At 42.4% G+C, this 18,676-nt stretch overlaps 1 protein-coding gene across 9 annotated transcripts in view; it reads left to right on the forward strand.

The window, feature by feature from the left end:
- Window positions 1-18,676, forward strand: part of LOC105475969 (syntabulin) — a 116,721-nt gene that overhangs the window by 37,554 nt on the left and 60,491 nt on the right. The window contains exons 1-4 of one of the 9 annotated variants that reach the window (XM_011731503.3): window positions 4,644-4,934; window positions 7,593-7,712; window positions 8,902-8,982; window positions 10,707-10,908. The exons of 1 other annotated variant lie outside the window; for it this stretch is intronic. In XM_011731503.3, coding sequence (XP_011729805.1) covers window positions 8,959-8,982; window positions 10,707-10,908 — 226 coding nt within the window. In that variant the 5' untranslated portion in view covers window positions 4,644-4,934; window positions 7,593-7,712; window positions 8,902-8,958. Of the gene's footprint in view, window positions 1-4,643; window positions 4,935-7,592; window positions 7,713-8,901; window positions 8,983-10,703; window positions 10,909-18,676 lie in introns of those variants that run through there. 7 more of the 9 variants (XM_011731500.3, XM_011731501.3, XM_011731505.3 and 4 more) reach the window with 7 other exon arrangements.

Genomic DNA, 18,676 nt, shown 5'->3' on the forward strand with positions numbered 1-18,676 from the left:
AGGAGATTTAAAATAGACATTGTGGAGAATAGGAGAGAACACTCACTAGAAGCCCAAAATGATTGCCAGGCAGCACTGAGGCCTACTGCAGGTGAAAAGCAGGAACATACAGTGTCATTCATTCACAGGGTTGTGGGGTTTTTCCACTGTGCTCAGCTTCAGGTCATAGGAGAGGCAGTGCTGTTAAGACTTTTGGGAAACTTATAGGAGTCTTGGCATTGAATCCACCATGGGAGACAGAGAAGACTTTGGAGACAAATCCAAAGGTAGTAGGCAGGCAAAGTGTAGGGAAAGATGGGAGATATAGGTCCATTTGATGGGCACTTATTTACACCTCTTCAAAAGCCAGAGTATAATCATACCTAACTAATCAGGCAGATTGGGATAGATCTCAGTAAGGGGGTATATAGGAACTCTCTCTAACTTTTCCTTAATTTTTTTGTAAACCTAAAACTAATCAAAAACATAAAGTTTATTATTTAAAAAAAATAACATAGATGCCTAGGAATAGATAATGTAGTGACCATATGAATATCATTTATCATTATTGTTTTGGAAGATTTACCTGACTGTTCGGCTGAAATGGAATTATGTCGTTTATCTTCCTCTGGGTCATTGTGAATTGAGGAAGCACAGAAGAAAGGAGAGCAAGAAATCTATTGTTAAATCCCCAGTTTGTACAAGAGACTATGCTGGGCTTATTATGAGTGTTATAGAATTTAATCCTCAAAATAGACCTATGAAGTAGAACCACGCATGTATTTTACTAATAAGAATACCAAGATACAGAGATGTTACCTAGCTTGCCTAAAGTGGTTCAGCAGGTAAACAGAAGAAAGGAGTTTGGAACTATTGTCTATCAAAGCACCTGCTCATTATTTCATACCCACTAAATAATATTCTGTTTATTGACATCCAGTTTTGTATAGCCATATATTTTGAAAGTTTTCTGAAATAGCCCTGAGATAAACCCTTACTACGTTTCAGGCCGAGACTTTACCTGTCAAAAGAAAATTTCACGAACAAACCCGTAGGTGGCAGTATAACATGGTGTTCTTAAAATGTCAACTATTGCTAATTAACAAAACACCAGGTATTGTCTTGATGCTGTCCTAGGTGATCAAGATTTGAGAAAAATCGCTTTCTTCTAGAAGGTTACATCCAGGCAGTAAAGACTCAAGGGGAAGCCCAAAAGCTGTTTTCCTCTGCATCAATCCTTGGGGCTTGGATTGTGGCAGAAGTATCTCAAAGTAGGGGGGAAAAAAGGGAGAGAGAGAAGAAAAAAAAAAGAGGGGGAGGAGAAAAAAGAAGAGGAGGAGGAAGAGAGGAGAGGAACAATAAAGAGAAAGGAACTCTGAAGAAACCAGATTATAATAGGATGTATTCAATGCTTCAAAATTCATCTTAAAACTCACCCCAGAACATCTCAGACCCCAGTCTAATTTAGATACTGGCAAGCCCTCTGTGTGTCCCGATCTCATGCAAACACACTGAATAGTTTACCATCTGATGGTCATGCCCATTATCTCTATTAGACCTTTGGGATACTTGGGGCAGAAATCATTGTTCATCTTTGAATACTCTGGAACCAGTGGCTGAGGCAGTGCATGGCTCAGAATAGGAATGAAGTAAGAAGTGATGAATGAATGAATGAATGAATGAATAAGTGATAGGTGTCGGTGCATTCATCATGTCTTCTACTCTACTTTCTGGAGGAAAAGTCCTGGCAATATCTTTTCTAATGAGAAATTCAGTGTCCTTTATATGCCATAAGTCATCGAGAGAAAACTTATTGCTTCCTTTTAATAAAAATTAAGATGAAAGTTTTTAGGATGAGGCAAGTGTGAAACAAGCAAGCAGGAAGCAGCAATGGTGGCTGGAGTTGTTTGATCCTGAGGGACAGAAGATATCTATTAAGCTCTAACCATGTGCCAGATATAAACGCTAGGCTTTGCGTGTGTTCTAGTGTAACCCCTATAACTGCATTATGAACTGTTATTACTGTTATTAAGTTTATTTTCTAGGTGTGAAAATGAGGCACAGAAAAGTTAATTTGCCCAAAGACATTAACTAGTGCAACTGGTTCTTCTTTCCTTTTTAACTAATGTGCATATACTGAATGTTGAGTCCTAGAGGGGTTAAATAACTTGCCTGGAGTAGCACTGTCAGAGGCAAAAAAAAAAAAAAGTCTCAACTCCAGGCCTATGAGACTCAAGAATTCATGTTCTTTATTAAACTACATTTTCTCATCACAGATCTTTTTCAGACTTGGGAAACTCATTTCACTTTTCTGTGCTTCCCTGAATTAGCTTCACATTATGGCAAGCTAGTAGCTGGGCTTCTGATTAGAAAGGGACACAAGTGCTTTTCTACCAGTCTCTGAGTTAAGGTCATTTCTCCAGCCTTAGCTTTGCTAATTCCCCACCAGTAACTTTTTCTGAAGCTTCAGATGGGTCAGGTCTCCATCAGGACCAGATATCTGGGAAATCATCCTGAAACGTCCAGGCTTCCTGCAGCAGCCTCAGCTGTTTGTCAGTAGTGATAAGAAGGCCTGAGATCCCTGTATCTCAGATCAGTCCCTGATAATCAGAGAAAAGACAGAGGGGAGTAGTAACTTCACTCGCCATATGTCACTTAGAATTTCATTCTTATTTTAACATGCTGGTTTTGATGCACAGTAGATAAGCCTGTAAGTAAATACATGAAACTGCTAACAGAAGGAATATGGATAATTGATGTTAAGGCAATGAGATAATGAGTATTCTTTTTCTTTTCTAAAATTTTGATAACATGGTTTAGTTTTTTTTTTAAGAAAAAAATAGTTATCATTTCAAAAAGGCATTATTTTTTCTCTTGATTAGCAGAAGTAGCTAAAGAGGACACATGGGCGAATGAAATGACATAGGCCAGATTCCCAAATTCTAGGTTTATTTTTCTACAAATTCTTCTGCAGTGGATTAGAGCGGAGCTGGGAGTACACAGCAAAGGCTAGCTTTACTCACAAGGTCACAAGATTTCAGGTGTAAAGAAAAGTGGTTCACAGGAATAACCTAGGAAGTGGGAATAAAGCAGCAATCAAAACTATCCTCAGCTCTACAACTGCACAAGTGACCCCCACACCAACAGCCCAACCATTCCCTGCTGTAGTTGGTTGGCCTCTGGGGGCGCTCGGCTCCATTTGGCAGTAGTGTTCTTGCTCTTTGAGAAGAGACACAATCTTACTCTTTTGCTCCTGCTCTCATTTTCTTAGCAGAAATAAAGACAAAGTTATTTTTTAAGATGTTTACTAGAAAATGGAAGCAACAAATAAAAAATCATGGAAATAAAGTATATTACGGAGAACACACTGTTTTTAATGTAACTCAAATCTACCACTGATCTGCTTTCTGGGAACCCAGATTACAATTTTTTTTCTAAGCCTAGACTGCTATGGATGCTGAGTGAACCCCTCAGAGCCTCCAGCCTGTATATCTGCTCTGTGCCTGGCATGTCTGAGAAGCATCCTCTCTCTATAGCCACCCTGCTGGGTTCAGGCAACTTTCAGCTGCTTTTCCCACACCTTCTGGTTTCTTGGGGAAGGAAGGTGCTTCTCTATTAGCCCTAGAATTCAACTACTGGATTTAGGCTTTCCTTTTCATGTCTTACAGATAACTTTACCTTTTCTGTACATCTGCGAGACCAACAAATTGTCCAATCATATGAAGCATTTCACGAGGTAAATGTCAAGTCTCAGTTTCCCCTACTTAGATGGCAACCTTTACACGCATACTTTCCAGAGCCTCTTAGTTTCAGTCATTCTGATTCATTGTCCTAATAAGTATACACCTACTTGTCCAACCATGTGTCCCCATTTTGTTTAATGCAGTCACCATGCCTGTGTTTTTGATGAGTATCCTACCCTATTTTCAAAGATGAACCAAAGGCCACAAACAAAAAGCCATTTTGGGGGAGGCTCTCTCATGTCTGCTACCCCATAAGGCAAGCAGAGGATTAGACCCTTATCATTCTTCAGCGTTCCAAGCCCCCAACCTCTGCCTCTTCCCCTAGACTTGCCCTTAATTTCTGTTCTTCACTGAGAGAACACTCTGACTGAACACTCATTTGTCAGGCAGAGATAATTGACACACTCTGAGCCCAATGAATGAATGTTCAAGCATGCCCTGCCTCAGGTTACCCACTACCATCTCTGCCCCAAGCACCCTCTAGGCCCCCTTCTGGGGGAGTGATCTTGTGCAATTCTAGTCATTTCAGTTCTACAACATCAAAGTACCTCAACCATATCATAACAATAACACACATACATTAAGAGGAGGATTGGACTGGGTGCGGTGGCTCACACCTGTAATCCCAGCACTTTGGGAGGCCGAGGTGGGTGGATCACATGGTCAGGAGTTGGAGACCACCCTGACCAACATGGTGAAACTCCCCATCTCTACTAAAAATAACAAAAATTAGCTGATGTGGTGGCACGTGCCTGTAGTCCCGGCTACTCAGGAGGCTAAGGCAGGGGAATCGCTTGAACCCAGGAGGCGGAGGTTGCAGTGAGCTGAGATCACACTGCACTGCACTCCAGCCTGGGCGACAGAGCGAGACTCCGTCTCCAAAAAAAAAAAAAAAACAAACCAAGGGAGGAGGGTTGATCACTCACACATGCTCTTATGGGAAAACAGGCAGCTCTCTCCCTGGTAAGAAAAATATGGGTCTCCACCCCACCCCACCACACACACACACAAAAATCCCACGATGCCCCAGAATGCAGTTTCTTTCCTTCATGACGTGTGGTGAAGCACGTCAGCTGCTCCTTGTTGCTGTGCAGATCACCCAACATCAGGTCACCGAGAGAGACGGCAGCACTTGCTCACACAGCTGATAGGATTAGGAGATGGTGCTTTGTCAGCCCTGATTGAGCCCAAGAAAGCCCCCAGCATACACAGGTGAGATGCGAGGAAGAGTGGATGTGAGGAACCGTGATGTGTCTGGGTTGTTTGGTGCAGGCATTTTCTTTTCGGCAGTGCATTTTATTGTCTTCTCTGTGAAGTCTGCAGTCTGGGGGATTCCTATTAATAAAAATCTGTGCTTTTTCAGTTATCTGGTCTCAGAGATTGGCCACATGTATCTCACAGGATTTTTGTGAGGCTCAGATAAAATTGAATATGTGAAAGAGTTCTGAAAATATAAAGTTGTGTGCATAAGAAAGGTAGGAATCATTTAATTACAAATTTCACTTAAACAATCAAATAACTTATCCTGGATTTGGGGGAATAATTATATAAAGACATTACCTTCCTTCCCAGTCTACAATACACTGTTTCTCCTGTGCTTTGCCAGGCCTGGACAGGTATATTATTTATAATCTTTCAAGGTTCAATCCTGAAGCAACTGATATTTTCCAAAAGCCAGAAATATATTAATTTTTAAAGAAGCCACGAGATGATAAAATAAGATCATAAAATATGTCTTTAAGTAAAAAAATGAAAATTACGCATAAGACTATTTTAAAGCAGGGTAAAGGAGACCATATTCTGTATTAGATTATATCTCTTTGATGGTATAATCCAAATGTTACACGACATTTCTCCTAATGACATGAGAAACACTTGAATGAAATCAAGGCAGCGTAGATATTATCATTGGTAAAACTTGCCTTTTAGAACAGTGGGAAAACAGGCTTAGGTTCCAAAAGTACAGAGCTAAGAGGCATCTAAACACTAAATCATCAGCCTTTCCCTCTTCTAGGTTGCTATGGCGACAGCGAGGCTACTGCACAGCCTCTCAGTGCCTGCACTTCTGCAGTAAAAGCTGTCACTGAACACATGTTGGATTTTTTAGGCACACACCCAATCATCAGACACAAATACATTGCGGAGGCAGCTTTATCTGAATCATTTTCAAAACAAGTTGTATCTATGTTCTTTATCCTGCACTGATGGGCCTCTTATGGGGTTATAGAATTCACTTGTTCAGGCACTAATTCATTTGACAGTTATGTATTGAGTGCCTACCGTGTAACAGGAATTGTACTAGGCACTGCCTACAAGCTTCGGTGAAAATAAACAAGTAAATGAGGAATTCTGAGGAGATCATAACAGCTCTCTTGGGGGTAAAAATAAGCGTCCTGGAATCATCAGGGGAAGTTTCCTAGAAGAAGTCATCTAAAATGAAATGTAATGTATCTTTAAGAGTTGAGGAGGATAGGCGATGTAGTGCAAGAAATGTTCCAGACAGAGGCAGGTGCAGCAGTCTCGAGGAAAAAGAGAACACAAAACCTCCATCTCCGAGAACTGAAAGTGCTACAGTTTGAGCAGTATCCATTGTATATAGGAGAAAAGTGGCAAGGACCAAAGGGGCAGGCTAGGGAGGGGAGAGAGTATCTATAAAAGAGAGGAGTGGCAAGAAATAAGATTGGAGAGGTAAACAAGGTGGTCAGATCAGGAAAGCCTTGTGTGCCACATTAAGGAGTTTCAGTATTACCTGGAGGACAATCAGGAAATCATTAATAAGTTTTCATGGAGAAGTATGACTTGATTTAGCTTTTCATAAAGGCTTGTGGAAAAATGGAAATACTGATTGGAGAGAAAGGAATAAGAGGCAAGGCTGAAAGCAAGAGACCTTGAGTTAGCAAGAGACCACTATTGCAATAATCTAGGCTGACTGTGGTTTACACTCTACATGAAGATAATAGAGACAAATGGTGGACAGAAGTAATCAGATTCAGGACGGTTACTACCTGGGTAGCATGGACATCACTTGGTGGTTTATGCTATGTGTCAGTCAGGTGAGTGACAGAAAAAAGTCCACAATGACAATGAGGTTCTGACTTGGCTAACTCAGTGGAAGGTGTTTCTGCTATTAGGTCCCCAGTGTCAATTCTCAATTCTAAGTAGGGAACTCAGAAGCATCCATTAACTTTAAAAGTTTGTTCTTATCTCACAGTATATGATCCCAGGCTCATAATTTTAGGAATAATAGGTTGTATGAATCATCCTGGACCATCACTTTCCTGAGGTCCATGTTTGAAACAGCTGTGGATGTAGAAAGTATAAATTAATCACCTCTTCTTCCCCAAAAAAGAATCCTAAAATTACCAACCTCACTGCTTGAGAGAACTAAGTAGATTGAAAAGGCATGAAGATTTATGGAGGAAGCTCTTCTTTGGAGTTATAGGAAGAAGGGAAATTTGATTCCACTAATCCTCTGGCTTCAGGCTCTCCCTAGACTCACAACATACATTCTTAGGCTTGAGAGTTGAGGCCTCAGAGAAATGTTGTTTGGAGGATGGACAAAAGGGGACAGTGACCCTCAGTTTTCGAGGAGCACAGTCCTCCCATGTAGGATGCTGGTGCCTAAGGATCAGAGTGTTGACCTGTCGCACTGCTGCTTGGAATATTCTCCAATTCTGAATAAAGGGTATATGCCACTATACATAGTGAATTCCATCACCAGATAAGATTTAAGGGTAGCAACTGTAATAAATCAGGGCCCTTGGCCCAGCTGATGTACCCTATTCTAAGTCCGCAGTTGGACAGATATTCAAGCTTTCTTGAACAAAGTTGTGTGCATCACAAATGCTTTTTCTGCCTGTCATGTAAAAGGCATCAACAAATATTGACTGGATCACCTGGACCTGACTTAGCTGCCTTTGGAAAGTTCTGTTCAATCAGCTGGATAGAGCTGTTTATTTTCCTCATCTAATCCTCACAGCTATCCTAGAGGTAGGTATCACTATTTTTATCTCTCAATTTAACAAGGGTAAATTTGAAGTTCAGAAGGGTCAAGAACCGTAGGCGTAGGCCACGCATGAAAAGGCACCTGCATGTAATTCGAGCACTTTGAGAGGCCTAGACAGGACGATCCCTTGATCCCAGGAGTTAGAGGTTGCAGTGAACCCTCATCGCACCACTGTACTACAGCCTGGGCCACAGAACGAGATCCGTTTCAACAACAATGAAAAAACAAACAAACAAACAAACAAACACCAACGACAAAACAACAACGAAAACTTTAGGCATAAAGGCACTCAGGCTGAAGGGACTGATTGGAGTGCTGGCTTGACTCATTTTTCTGAGTTCAGTTGCAGTGCTCTTCGCTTAGCCGTGTGCCTGAGCGCCTTCCTGGCGCCGGGCAGCTGCAGGGCAGCGCTGGGGAAAAGGCTGTTCTCCCGCTACATAGCAGCCTGGTTTCCCCAAGCCGGAGGGAGCTGCGCTGACCACTGAAGACCTTTCTGATGCAACCCCCCAAGTAGAATCCATCGCAGCCTTTGAGATCCCGGAGCCCAGAGGCTGTGTCAGTCGTGCCGCACAGGCTTGGCTGGGGTCCGGTATGAGAGGGATCTCCGCCGCTCTCCGGCGAGGCGGTTGTGCGGAGCTGTAGGCTGACTTAAGACCCGGAGGCCAAGAAGGGATCGCCAGGGGAAAACTTTCTCTATTTTGCCTCTCTGTGATGTCGCAGCTTTTCTCAGTCACTCCATCCAACGCCACCCACTTCAAACCTGAGATCAAGTGAAACAAACAAAAAAAAAGAGGGTGCGGGCTGGAGATGCCACTAGCCGCAGCCTGCCCCCACCGGGCCGAGCTCCTTGGAGAGGGAGGACAAGGGCTCTGGCTGGGGGGGGGGGGGGGGGGGGGGCCGGGGGGAGTGCAGTGGCGAAATCAGGCGGATGGGGCGCGCCCAGGCGCGGTGGAGTTGCCCCAAGGCCGCAGGTGAGGGAGGGCGTGGGAGGCGCCCCAGGAGCTGCCTCTAGCTACTGCAGCACCACGTGTCCGGCCCGGGAGGGGCCGGGCGCGCCCTCGGAGCCCAGCGCAATCGGCGGCAGTGGCGGCGGCGGCGCGTTGGAGCCTCACCAGCAGCCGCCGCCCGCAGCCCGCGCCGGCTCAGCGCAGTCTCCTCGCTCCGTGCTCGCAGGTGCCTCCTCCTGGAAGGCGGCAGCGGCGGCGCGAGGAGTCGGCGGGCAGCCGCGCGATGGGGCCCCTCCGCGAGAGCAAGGTAAGGAGCGCTGGGCAGCGCGGGCACTGGAGGGCGGGGAAGGCGGGCACTGAGGGGCGAGAAGCGGGCGGGATGAGAGCTGGAGGGGGGACGTTTAGAGTCTGGGGAAAGATGGGAGAGGTAGTGGTGGGGTCCGGAGAAGGCAGCAGGCATTGCTTAGGAGTGGAGATCCAGGAGATGGGGAGGGAGGTGGTACTGGAGGAACAGATTTTGGAGAATGACATGATTGGAGGGTTAATCCCACCTCCTGAAACTGGGACTGTGGGGTGTAGCTTTCAGTTGATGTCCTGTGTGTGTGATGTGAATGAAAGGAATTTGATGCATTCGCGACTGGGAAATGAGGACTCGCGCGTGTCAGTGACCCTGCCTTGGCTCAGGGTCTGCGGTGTGCCCGGCGGAGTGGCTGGCGCGTGGTACCTGCTGGGCGGCAGATGTTTAGGGCGAATCCGAGGCTGGGTGCGGCTGGCAGCCCCCGGGTAGAGGGGATGCCTGAGGGCCCTCCGAAGTTCCCCATTGCTGGGGTTTACCCTTCAATTTATGTCATGTGCCGGCCTCCCAGAAGTGTTTATTTTGGCCGTAACCCTTCCTGGTAAACCGGTGGAAGGAACAGTAGGTCATGTTTCGAAACGGTGCTTGTTACCTAAGCCAAAGAGTCCCTTTTCAGTGGCAGAGGTTGGAGGAAGCAGTGGAATTTTTGCAAAACGCTCCTCCTAGGAATCCATTTCAATAAGGCAGGGTGGTGGTGACCCTGCAAAGCACTGGATTTGAATTTCGTTCTACTTCTGGCATGATGTGCAGAATTGCCTCAGCATCTCTTACCCCATTTAGCCTGCTTCCTCATCTGAAAATAGGGACATTCATTGGTGTCCTCTCTATGTACAGTCTGGTGTGTAAAGATCAAATGAGAAAATGGTTGGAAAAGCACTTCATAAGTTGAAAAACATTGTGAAAATATTAGTTATGCATTTTTAAAACTAAGACATGGCAGGGTACTTCATGCTGCATTTTTAAGGAGAGAGAAAAATCTCTTCTTTCGGATGTCCTGTAAGGAAAACAAAAATTAAAGATGATGTAAAAGGTGGAGCCATCTTCCCGAGTATCGGATTTGTGTTTGCTTTTCTGTTGGCAACAAGCCTTGTGTACCAGGATATTAATGAATAATTAAAATCCTGTCCAGAAGAGGAGGGATTTTAAAGATAATTGTATGTGAGCTATCAGGAAATAACTGTTCCAGGTATAGGGTTCAACTTTGTGAGGAGACAAGAAAACAGAAGTCAGATTGTCACAGCTAATTTACGGAAAGCAAAATGGAAGTCTGAAGGCTGTCGAGTGAGCCAAACTGTGGTGTAATAAAGAGCCTTTGGGAGGCAGAAGCTTGAATGTGATAGAAGAAGTCAGGGTGGGAAGATGAGTCAGGACTGGCATAGGGAAGTAGGATGGCCTTCCAGCTAGTGAGTGGAGGTGTGTATATGTGTGGTGTGTATATGTGTGGTGTGTGTGTGTGTATGTGCCACACAGACATGTGCTATTCAGTGGATTAGAAAGGTTAGCTCCGTGGAAGAGTTTTGAAGCTCATTTCAGCAACTGAGATAAGGACTACTCTGTGAAGACTCAATACTCAGAAATGTGTATCTTAGAAACTGATCCTTGAAGGAACCGACAGGAGTTAAGAGAGGGAAACGCGTTTCCTTTTGTTTTCTTTTTTGATGTCCAATTTTGAGAAGGAGCACAGAGTCCAGCATCATGACAAGGAGATTTCTCGAAGCCGAATTCCCCGGTTGATTCTTCGGCCCCATATGCCCCAACAACAGCACAAAGTGTCCCCAGCCTCTGAGTCTCCTTTCTCTGAGGAAGAGAGCAGAGAGTTCAACCCCAGCAGCTCTGGGCGCTCAGCGAGGACGGTTAGCAGCAACAGCTTCTGCTCAGGTACAGTACCCTTGGGAGGCCACCAGAGGCATGAAGCATGTGCACTGCAGGTGCATTGTGAATGGGCCCCTACTGGGTTCCTTATAGTCTAGAACTACACTTCTGCTATTAGGATGAATTGTAGAAGGCGGCACATTTCTGGCTCTTGTGACCTACAAACACAGCAGTTTCATATAGTTCAGTTTATTGGAATCTCACACCTGAATTTTCATATGTTATTCTAGCTTATAATTTCGAATGTAAAATCTAACTTCTTGTTTCTATGACTTTTTTTCTTTGTTTTATTAACTTTAAGTTCTGGGATACATGTGCAGAACGTGCAGGTTTGTTACATAAGTATACAGGTGCCATGGGGGTTTGCTGCACCCATCAACCCATCATCTACATTAAGTATTTCTCCTAACGCTTTCCCTCTCCTAGTCCTCCACCCACTGACAGGCCCTGGTATATGATGTTCCCCTCCCTGTGTCTGTGTGTTCAACTCCTACTTATGAGTGAGAACATGTGGTATTTGTTTTTCTGTTCCTGTGTTTAGTTTGCTGAGAATGATGGTTTCCAGCTTCATCTGTGTCCCTGAAAAGGACATTAACTCACCCTGTTTTATGGCTGTATAGTATTCCATGGTGTATATGTGCCACATTTTCTTTCATTGATGGGCATTTGGGTTGGTTCCAAGTCTTTGCTATTGTGAACAGTGCTGCAATAAACATACACGTGCATGTGTCTTTATAGTGGAATGATTTATAATTCTTTGGGTATATACACAGTAATGGGATTGCTGGGTCAAATGGTATTTCTGGTTCTAGTTCCTTGAGGAATCGCCACACTGTCTTTCACAATGTTTGAACTAATTTACACTCCCACCAACAGTGTAAAAACATTCCTATTTCTCCACATCCTCTCCAGCATCTGTCGTTTCCTGATCTTTTTTTTTTTTTTTTTTTTTTTTTTTTTTTTTTTTTTTTTTTGAGACGGAGTCTTGCTCTGTAGCCCGGGCTGGAGTGCAGTGGCCAGATCTCAGCTCACTGCAAGCTCCGCCTCCCGGGTTTACGCCATTCTCCTGCCTCAGCCTCCGGAGTAGCTGGGACTACAGGCGCCCGCCACTTCGCCCGGCTAGTTTTTTTGTATTTTTAGTAGAGACGGGGTTTCACCGTGTTAGCCAGGATGGTCTCGATCTCCTGACCTCGTGATCCGCCCGTCTCGGCCTCCCAAAGTGCTGGGATTACAGGCTTGAGCCACTGCGCCCGGCCCGTTTCCTGACCTTTTAATGATTGCCATTCTATGACTGTTTTTAAAAAGGCATTCCTTTTTTAAATCTAGAAAAAATATTGGATTGAATTTTATACTAGCAACCTCTAGAAGCCTGTGTACCTCTAATTATAAAATTCCCCAAAGATAAAGCAATTCCTAATAAATGAGGTCAAGATCAAGGAGAGTTATAGACCAAGGCTGGCCTGGCCTTATGGTTTAGTGGGAAAGAGCCCAGGCTTTGTGATCTGTCAAGCCTGAAGGGCTGGAATCCCTGGCCCTTTCACCATCACATACTGTGTCACCTTCAGCAAGTTGCCTAACCTCCTTAAGCCTCAGTTGTTACATCCATAAAATGAGGTTATAATACTTGCCTTGTAGAGTAACTGTGAAGTTGAATGAGACCAGGTACCTAAATGTTCACCTAGCACAGTGCCTGGCTTACAGAAGTGCTTAATAAATGATGGTTCTTAATACAATGAACTATGGATGTCCGTTTGGGCACATGATTAAGAAAGTTTCCTTAAAGTTGTGAGCATGTTTGGTAAGGGCACAAATCTCTTGATAATTCCTGTAGGTGCCACCAGTATCACTTGACAGAGCTTGTTATTCCCATTGAAGTACATGACTTAGAAGGACTTACATTCCTTGAGAACTATTAGGAATTTGGGTAAAATTTAAAAGAGTGACTGTCTTATGACTAGTGAAGAATGTCTCACAGTGGATAATGTTTTCAGACTTATTTAGGGAACATGGAACTTGAAGATTAACACATGTATGAGAAGAAACACGTGAATCAAGATGCTATGATTAATGCTCTAATTTAGCAGGACCTAACATTCCACTGCATTTAGGGCTCGCAGCTACATTTTTCAAGGATTTTATAAATGCAGCTTTGGATTTATTACATACTTTCACAAAGTTATTCTGTCCTCCGCATAAGTTGTATTTTGGAAATTCTGCACTGCCTTTTTTTTTTTTTGCTAAATAACTCAAATTGTCTGCTTGATTCTGAAAAAAAAAAACCTATCAAAATACTATGTTTTAAAACTTATTTCTTTCTATTTGAATCACATGAATCTAGTTTAAGATGGAAACCCACCACTTTGCTTACTATTCTCTCAAGAAGAAAACAAAAGGATAACTGAGAAGCTATCACAGTTAATATTCCTAGAATCTAGAGTCGTATTTGCAGAATGTAATGCTGTTTACTTTAACTCTGTTTTGGAGCCCAGAGCTCACTCTGGTGAGTGTGGATGAACTCTGGGCACATCATTTCAAACTGACAGAGCTTTGTGTACATAACTCAGTTCCACATTTATTCCTGGTATTCTCTCCATGTAGTCAATTGCTCTGTGACTGATTTCGGGGTGAGTAGTGTTATCAGAAAAAAAGAAAAGGTTGTTCAAAACAACAACAAAAAGGAAAACCCCAAATATATTTTAGAAAACATGAAGGTAAACCAATATGATTATTGATTTTGGTTATGAATCATTCTTCCCTGGAACCACTTCCTGAATCATCCTCCTTCCTAGGAGACCTGTCTCCGGCTGAGGCTATAATGCTGTACATGAAAATCGAAAGTAGATATTGATTTTTTTGCCATTAACTAGCTGAAAATTGAGTGGCAGAAGCATATAATTGTGGGTGTCTTTGAACAACCTTTCAATCTTGAGCCTTGCACCCTGCCTGCAGATAGGATTTCCTCCATTCCTGAGCCTCTCCCTCATCTCTCTTCATCTTCCTGTGTTGTCAGTTCCCCAAGGTTTGAGTCTAATGCCTTTCCCTTCCTTTCCTACAGAACTCTGATAAACCCCACAAAAGCTTTTGAGTGCTTGTGCAGGCTAAAATTGACAGCAGCAAGGCCTTTGGGGGCATGTTAATGATGCTTTAGGAGGCTGGTTGGTGGGTGGAAAATAAATGGGTTTGGTACTATGGGGAGTGTTAATGCTGCAGGCAGTGAGATAGAGAATGTAAGACTTGTTCAACCAGCAGGGGAAAATCGCTTGTTTTAATCCAGCCACTCCAACACTGAGGCCAGAATGTGTGTTCATTTGCTTAATCATGGCAATTAAGTCAGAGAGCAAGGTGCATACAAATATTTAAAAATATCATCCTTTACTAGAACAAAACTAAAATAATTTAGAGAGATCTATAGTCATCATAGCTTCACAACCTTCCGGTAATCCCCCTGTATTAGCTTATCTTCTTTATAAATCACATTCACTCATGTAAAAGGAGCCATGCATTGTTAGGGGAATTCTTACAATCTGGTAATGAAATTATAGAGGAAGGTGTCACCTCAAACACAATTAAATTTAATTTGAAAATTGCATTTTCAGAACTGCAAACTGGAGACTCTTTCCCCAAATCTATATCAAAAGCATTAATTATGAAGAGCATCATATGTTCTAAAATTTTTATTTTTTAAAAAAAAGATAATGTAATGAGCTTCATAAACATTTACTTAATACAAAGAATTATCCTTTATTCTGAGAATCTGGCTTTTCTATCATTTGTAATGAAACAAACTCATGATAGTGGATGGTAGTTCTACTTTGGCAAAATAAATGACAACTCAGTGTTGATGTTTTCTCTACTCCACCCCCAAATTTTTCTTATAATTTTACTGGCCTGTGAGATGAAAAGAATGGAAATATTTCCAAAGCGATCTGTCCGTTTTTACCCACTTTCAGTTTTCCTTCCCCACTCCACTGCCTCCCTCTTGCTTTCCCATGGGAGCTTTGGCAAGGAACACTTAATGACTTGATTTTCTATATGCTAATTTGTATGTTGTCTCTGCCTTATTTCAGAGGGAAGAAGTTGTGTGTGACCTTTTGCAATTCATTTGGGGTGTGTCCCCAAAGAGCTCTTTTTCTTTTTTTTTTTTTTTTTAATCACTTCTTCATAGCGGAATTTCTTTGAAGATCTGCATGTGTTTTGTGCATTTCATCAGCACATGAGTGTTTTTGTGCTTGGACATCATTCTAGTCTTCAAACAGTATTCCTCACAGTTTGTACTCAGTCTTGGTCACTATGACCTTAGTTGGAGACAGTTAAGTTTATACTGTATCAGAGACCAGGCCCTATTTTGTGTGCACAGCAAGTAGAACATTGTACATTATTAATAAATATTAATTAATGCTTTATTTTAAAAATACGTAAGGAAGTACAGTTAATAGAAAGTTAATAGAAACAAAACACCTCCTTTCCCATCCCCTTTAAAAAAAATGTTTTTTGTTTGTTTGTTTGTTTGTTTGTTTAAACTAGTGTTTTGGCATAAAGTTAACCTGTCTTTTCTCCCCCATGTTTCTTGTTTTTAACATAAGAAGTGGTAAAGCCCACATTGTTGGTTTGTGTTCTGGGTTTGGCCCATTGAATATAGTCTCTATCCATTTTTCTCACCCTTTTCTGTAAGTAGTGAATTGTGTCTGTTACTGTACCATGACCCCAGCCACTATTAGAAAAGCCGATGACCTGGGTGAGTGTGTCAGGCACATACATCAGTCACCTGACATGGTTAGCAGCATGCTGTGCATTCCTCTTTGCTTAGTTGAGGCAATAATTACCCCCTTAGAACTGAGAGGCAGATGGATTGCTGGCTTTTAAGCTAGTTCTCCTTGGGGCGCCTTGTAAACATGGCAGGTGGAACAAATTATGCAGATAGAAGACTAGTTGTTTTATGGGAGAACAGTAATTTATCTGAGTTATTTTCATGTTTGTAATGTGCACACACAGATACACAGGCAAGCGTGCAAGTCAACACATTAAAAACATGTACCAGGTCAATTTTTTTAAGTGGTCAAAATCTGAGATTCTTTGCAGTCTAATCCCAAGTAAGGTGTTTGCAGAAAGTATTTTGTTACTTACCGTAGCTGGGAAGAAATCTTTCTTTGAGTGCCAATGACCTAGAGGTAATTATTGTTGCTGTTTGTGGCACAAGCAATTAAGGCAAATTATAACCTGACTGGTGCCCTGTTGAGGCATGACAATGCCTCCAAAAATTTGCCAGGCCTTGCCAAACAGAAATATTTCTCCTGTGCTTTTGTACAGTTGGGGAAACTTGGCATCTGGATAGAGTGAAGCTTTCAACATAATGATTAGAACTGAGATGAACTGCTTAAAATGAAGTGAGCTGCAATACCAAATTATACTACAGTTGAATGACTGCTACCCTGCTGTGAATTAAAAAAAAAAAGACCCTATCAATTTAGTATCACTTTAATGAGTATGAGACCTAGGAAATATTGTATAATAAATATTCCAAATGCTTAGCCGCCTCACCACAGAAGCATGTAACTAATGAAATAGATTATAAACGAAAGGCATATAGTATTTCTTTGAGAATGTAGTAACTGCAGTTTGCCAAGAGCAAAATTTTTGTCATCTAATAAACAATTCTTAGCAGTAGGAATGGTGAAAGGTAACACGTGATGGAACTGGACTATGTCTGAAAGCAAATTAAGGTACTTAACCTGAAAAATCTTTCAGGTTCTAAAACACCTGTCTTTATGAGAATGTTTTCCAATTTTAGAGTATGGTGTTTGCCTACTTTTGAATCCTCAGTGAAACTTGTTTAAAACTCAGATACAATGGCCTTAGCCCAAAACTATTGTCTTGAAATGAAAAGGCTCAGGAATCTGCGTTTTACAGGCTTTCCAGGCAACTCTTGTGCACTCTGAAGGCTGAGCCTCACTTCTTTGTGGTCTGTGTGTATCTGAGGATTTGGTATGAGGCATATGAGGGGTATGCCCAAAATAGCATCGCAAGATGAATAAGGATCAAAGATGGTAGAAATGGTGGCCAGCCAGGCTGTTTAAACCAATGAGCATGGGGCAAGGTGGATGTGGAAGGATGCCTCCACAGTCCCCGGAAATTATAGCTTCTGACTCTACATTCGCTGGTCCCATGTCATTAGTCTTAGCCATAATATTATTTATGTCTACATAATAGGTTTAACTTGTGTTCAGATGGTAGCAAAGTAAGGGGAAGGAGAAAGAATTTCCTTTTTTATTTTCCTATTAATCTTCTCTCTGAATTCACTATATCTATACTTTTTACTATTTTGCATATTCTTTTGTGATATTGGGATGATTTGGGGGTACACAAAAAGGGGGTATACTGATACCAAGATTGTACCCTGAACACCCAGTAGATACACTGAAGGAGGCAGAAAAAAAAGAAGCCGAGGCCTGGAAGTGATAGGACATTCAGCGTTTTTCAAGCCTTCGCCAAAACATGTTTATTCAGTAAGCGTCTCTTAAATGCCTGCAAAGGATCAGGAATTGTGCTTAGGCTACAAAATTAGTGATACACAGGAATTAGAAAAATCAATTGTTTTACTGCCTTAACCCAGACACTGAAATAAATGGGGTGACAAATTATCCCGTCTGGATGGGATTCCCACACTACTGCTTTTACTCACCTGTGTCCCAGTCCCTTTCATTGACACCCACCCCACATACACTCCTACCTTATAATTTGAGTTTGCTGTTCCATTTATTATTTGCATTGTTCCATGTATTATTTGCACTTCTCACATTTCATAAGCCCAAGGAAGAAAAGAAGTAACATTAGTTAGTATGGTGTAGTAGATAAACATGAGCCTTGGCATCAGCAAACTCGAGTTAAAAGCATGAAATGAGACAGAAGGGCAGGCAGGCCAGATCATGCAAGACCTCCTATGCCATGCACAGAGCTTGTTTCATGAGCTCAAGGGTCCATACAGGAACTACGCAAGTAATGTAAAGAGTGAGGCCACCTGGATAGAAGACAACAGCGAGAACTCTAGAACTGCACATGTGTGCCATCACGAAACATATTATGAATTTTAAAAATGCAGCTTTTAAACTAACCCTGTGGGACAAATAGCATGTGTGCATAGGTGAATATGGATCATGGGCTGCCATTTTGCAATTTCTAAAGATCTTGCAGAGCTAGTGGAGGGTTTTCAGCAAGGAAGTGTTAGATCACATTTATAATTTAGAAAATCTTCCTATTTCTGTGTTGGACAGGGAGGGGGCAGGAGTCTGCCTGCTTTGAAGGACACTGCTACAGTCTAAGTGAAGAACTGATAAATGACATGTGTGAGATTTGGGACTAGAACAGATGGGCCTTAGTCACCAATTGCAAATGGAAGGTGAAGGGGAAGGATTGTATCTAAATCTCCACTGGATGAATAATATGGAAAGCAGGACTGGAGACAAGGGCAGGGAGTCAAGTTAATTAGCTCAATTTAGGCTTTGTAGAATTTTAGACAAAAGTCTGGAGCCCTAAAGAAAATTCTAAGATGGTGACCAGCAGAAGTCAAGGGTTTTGATAATATTACTTTTGGGGAGTGCATGGGGAAGAAAATTAGAGGACCAGGGGAAGGACTCTGAGGTATAGCAGGAGGAGGCAGGAAAAGGAAATCAAGACACCTGAGAATGAGCATTCAGGAATAAAGCACGAGACCCAGGTGTGACGAAGTCTCCACTTCCAAAGGAAAAGAGTTTCAAGAATTAAGTAGCCAAGAGGTTCA

The sequence above is a fragment of the Macaca nemestrina genome, chromosome 8, assembly GCF_043159975.1.
Source record: "Macaca nemestrina isolate mMacNem1 chromosome 8, mMacNem.hap1, whole genome shotgun sequence".
NCBI lineage: Eukaryota > Metazoa > Chordata > Mammalia > Primates > Cercopithecidae > Macaca > Macaca nemestrina.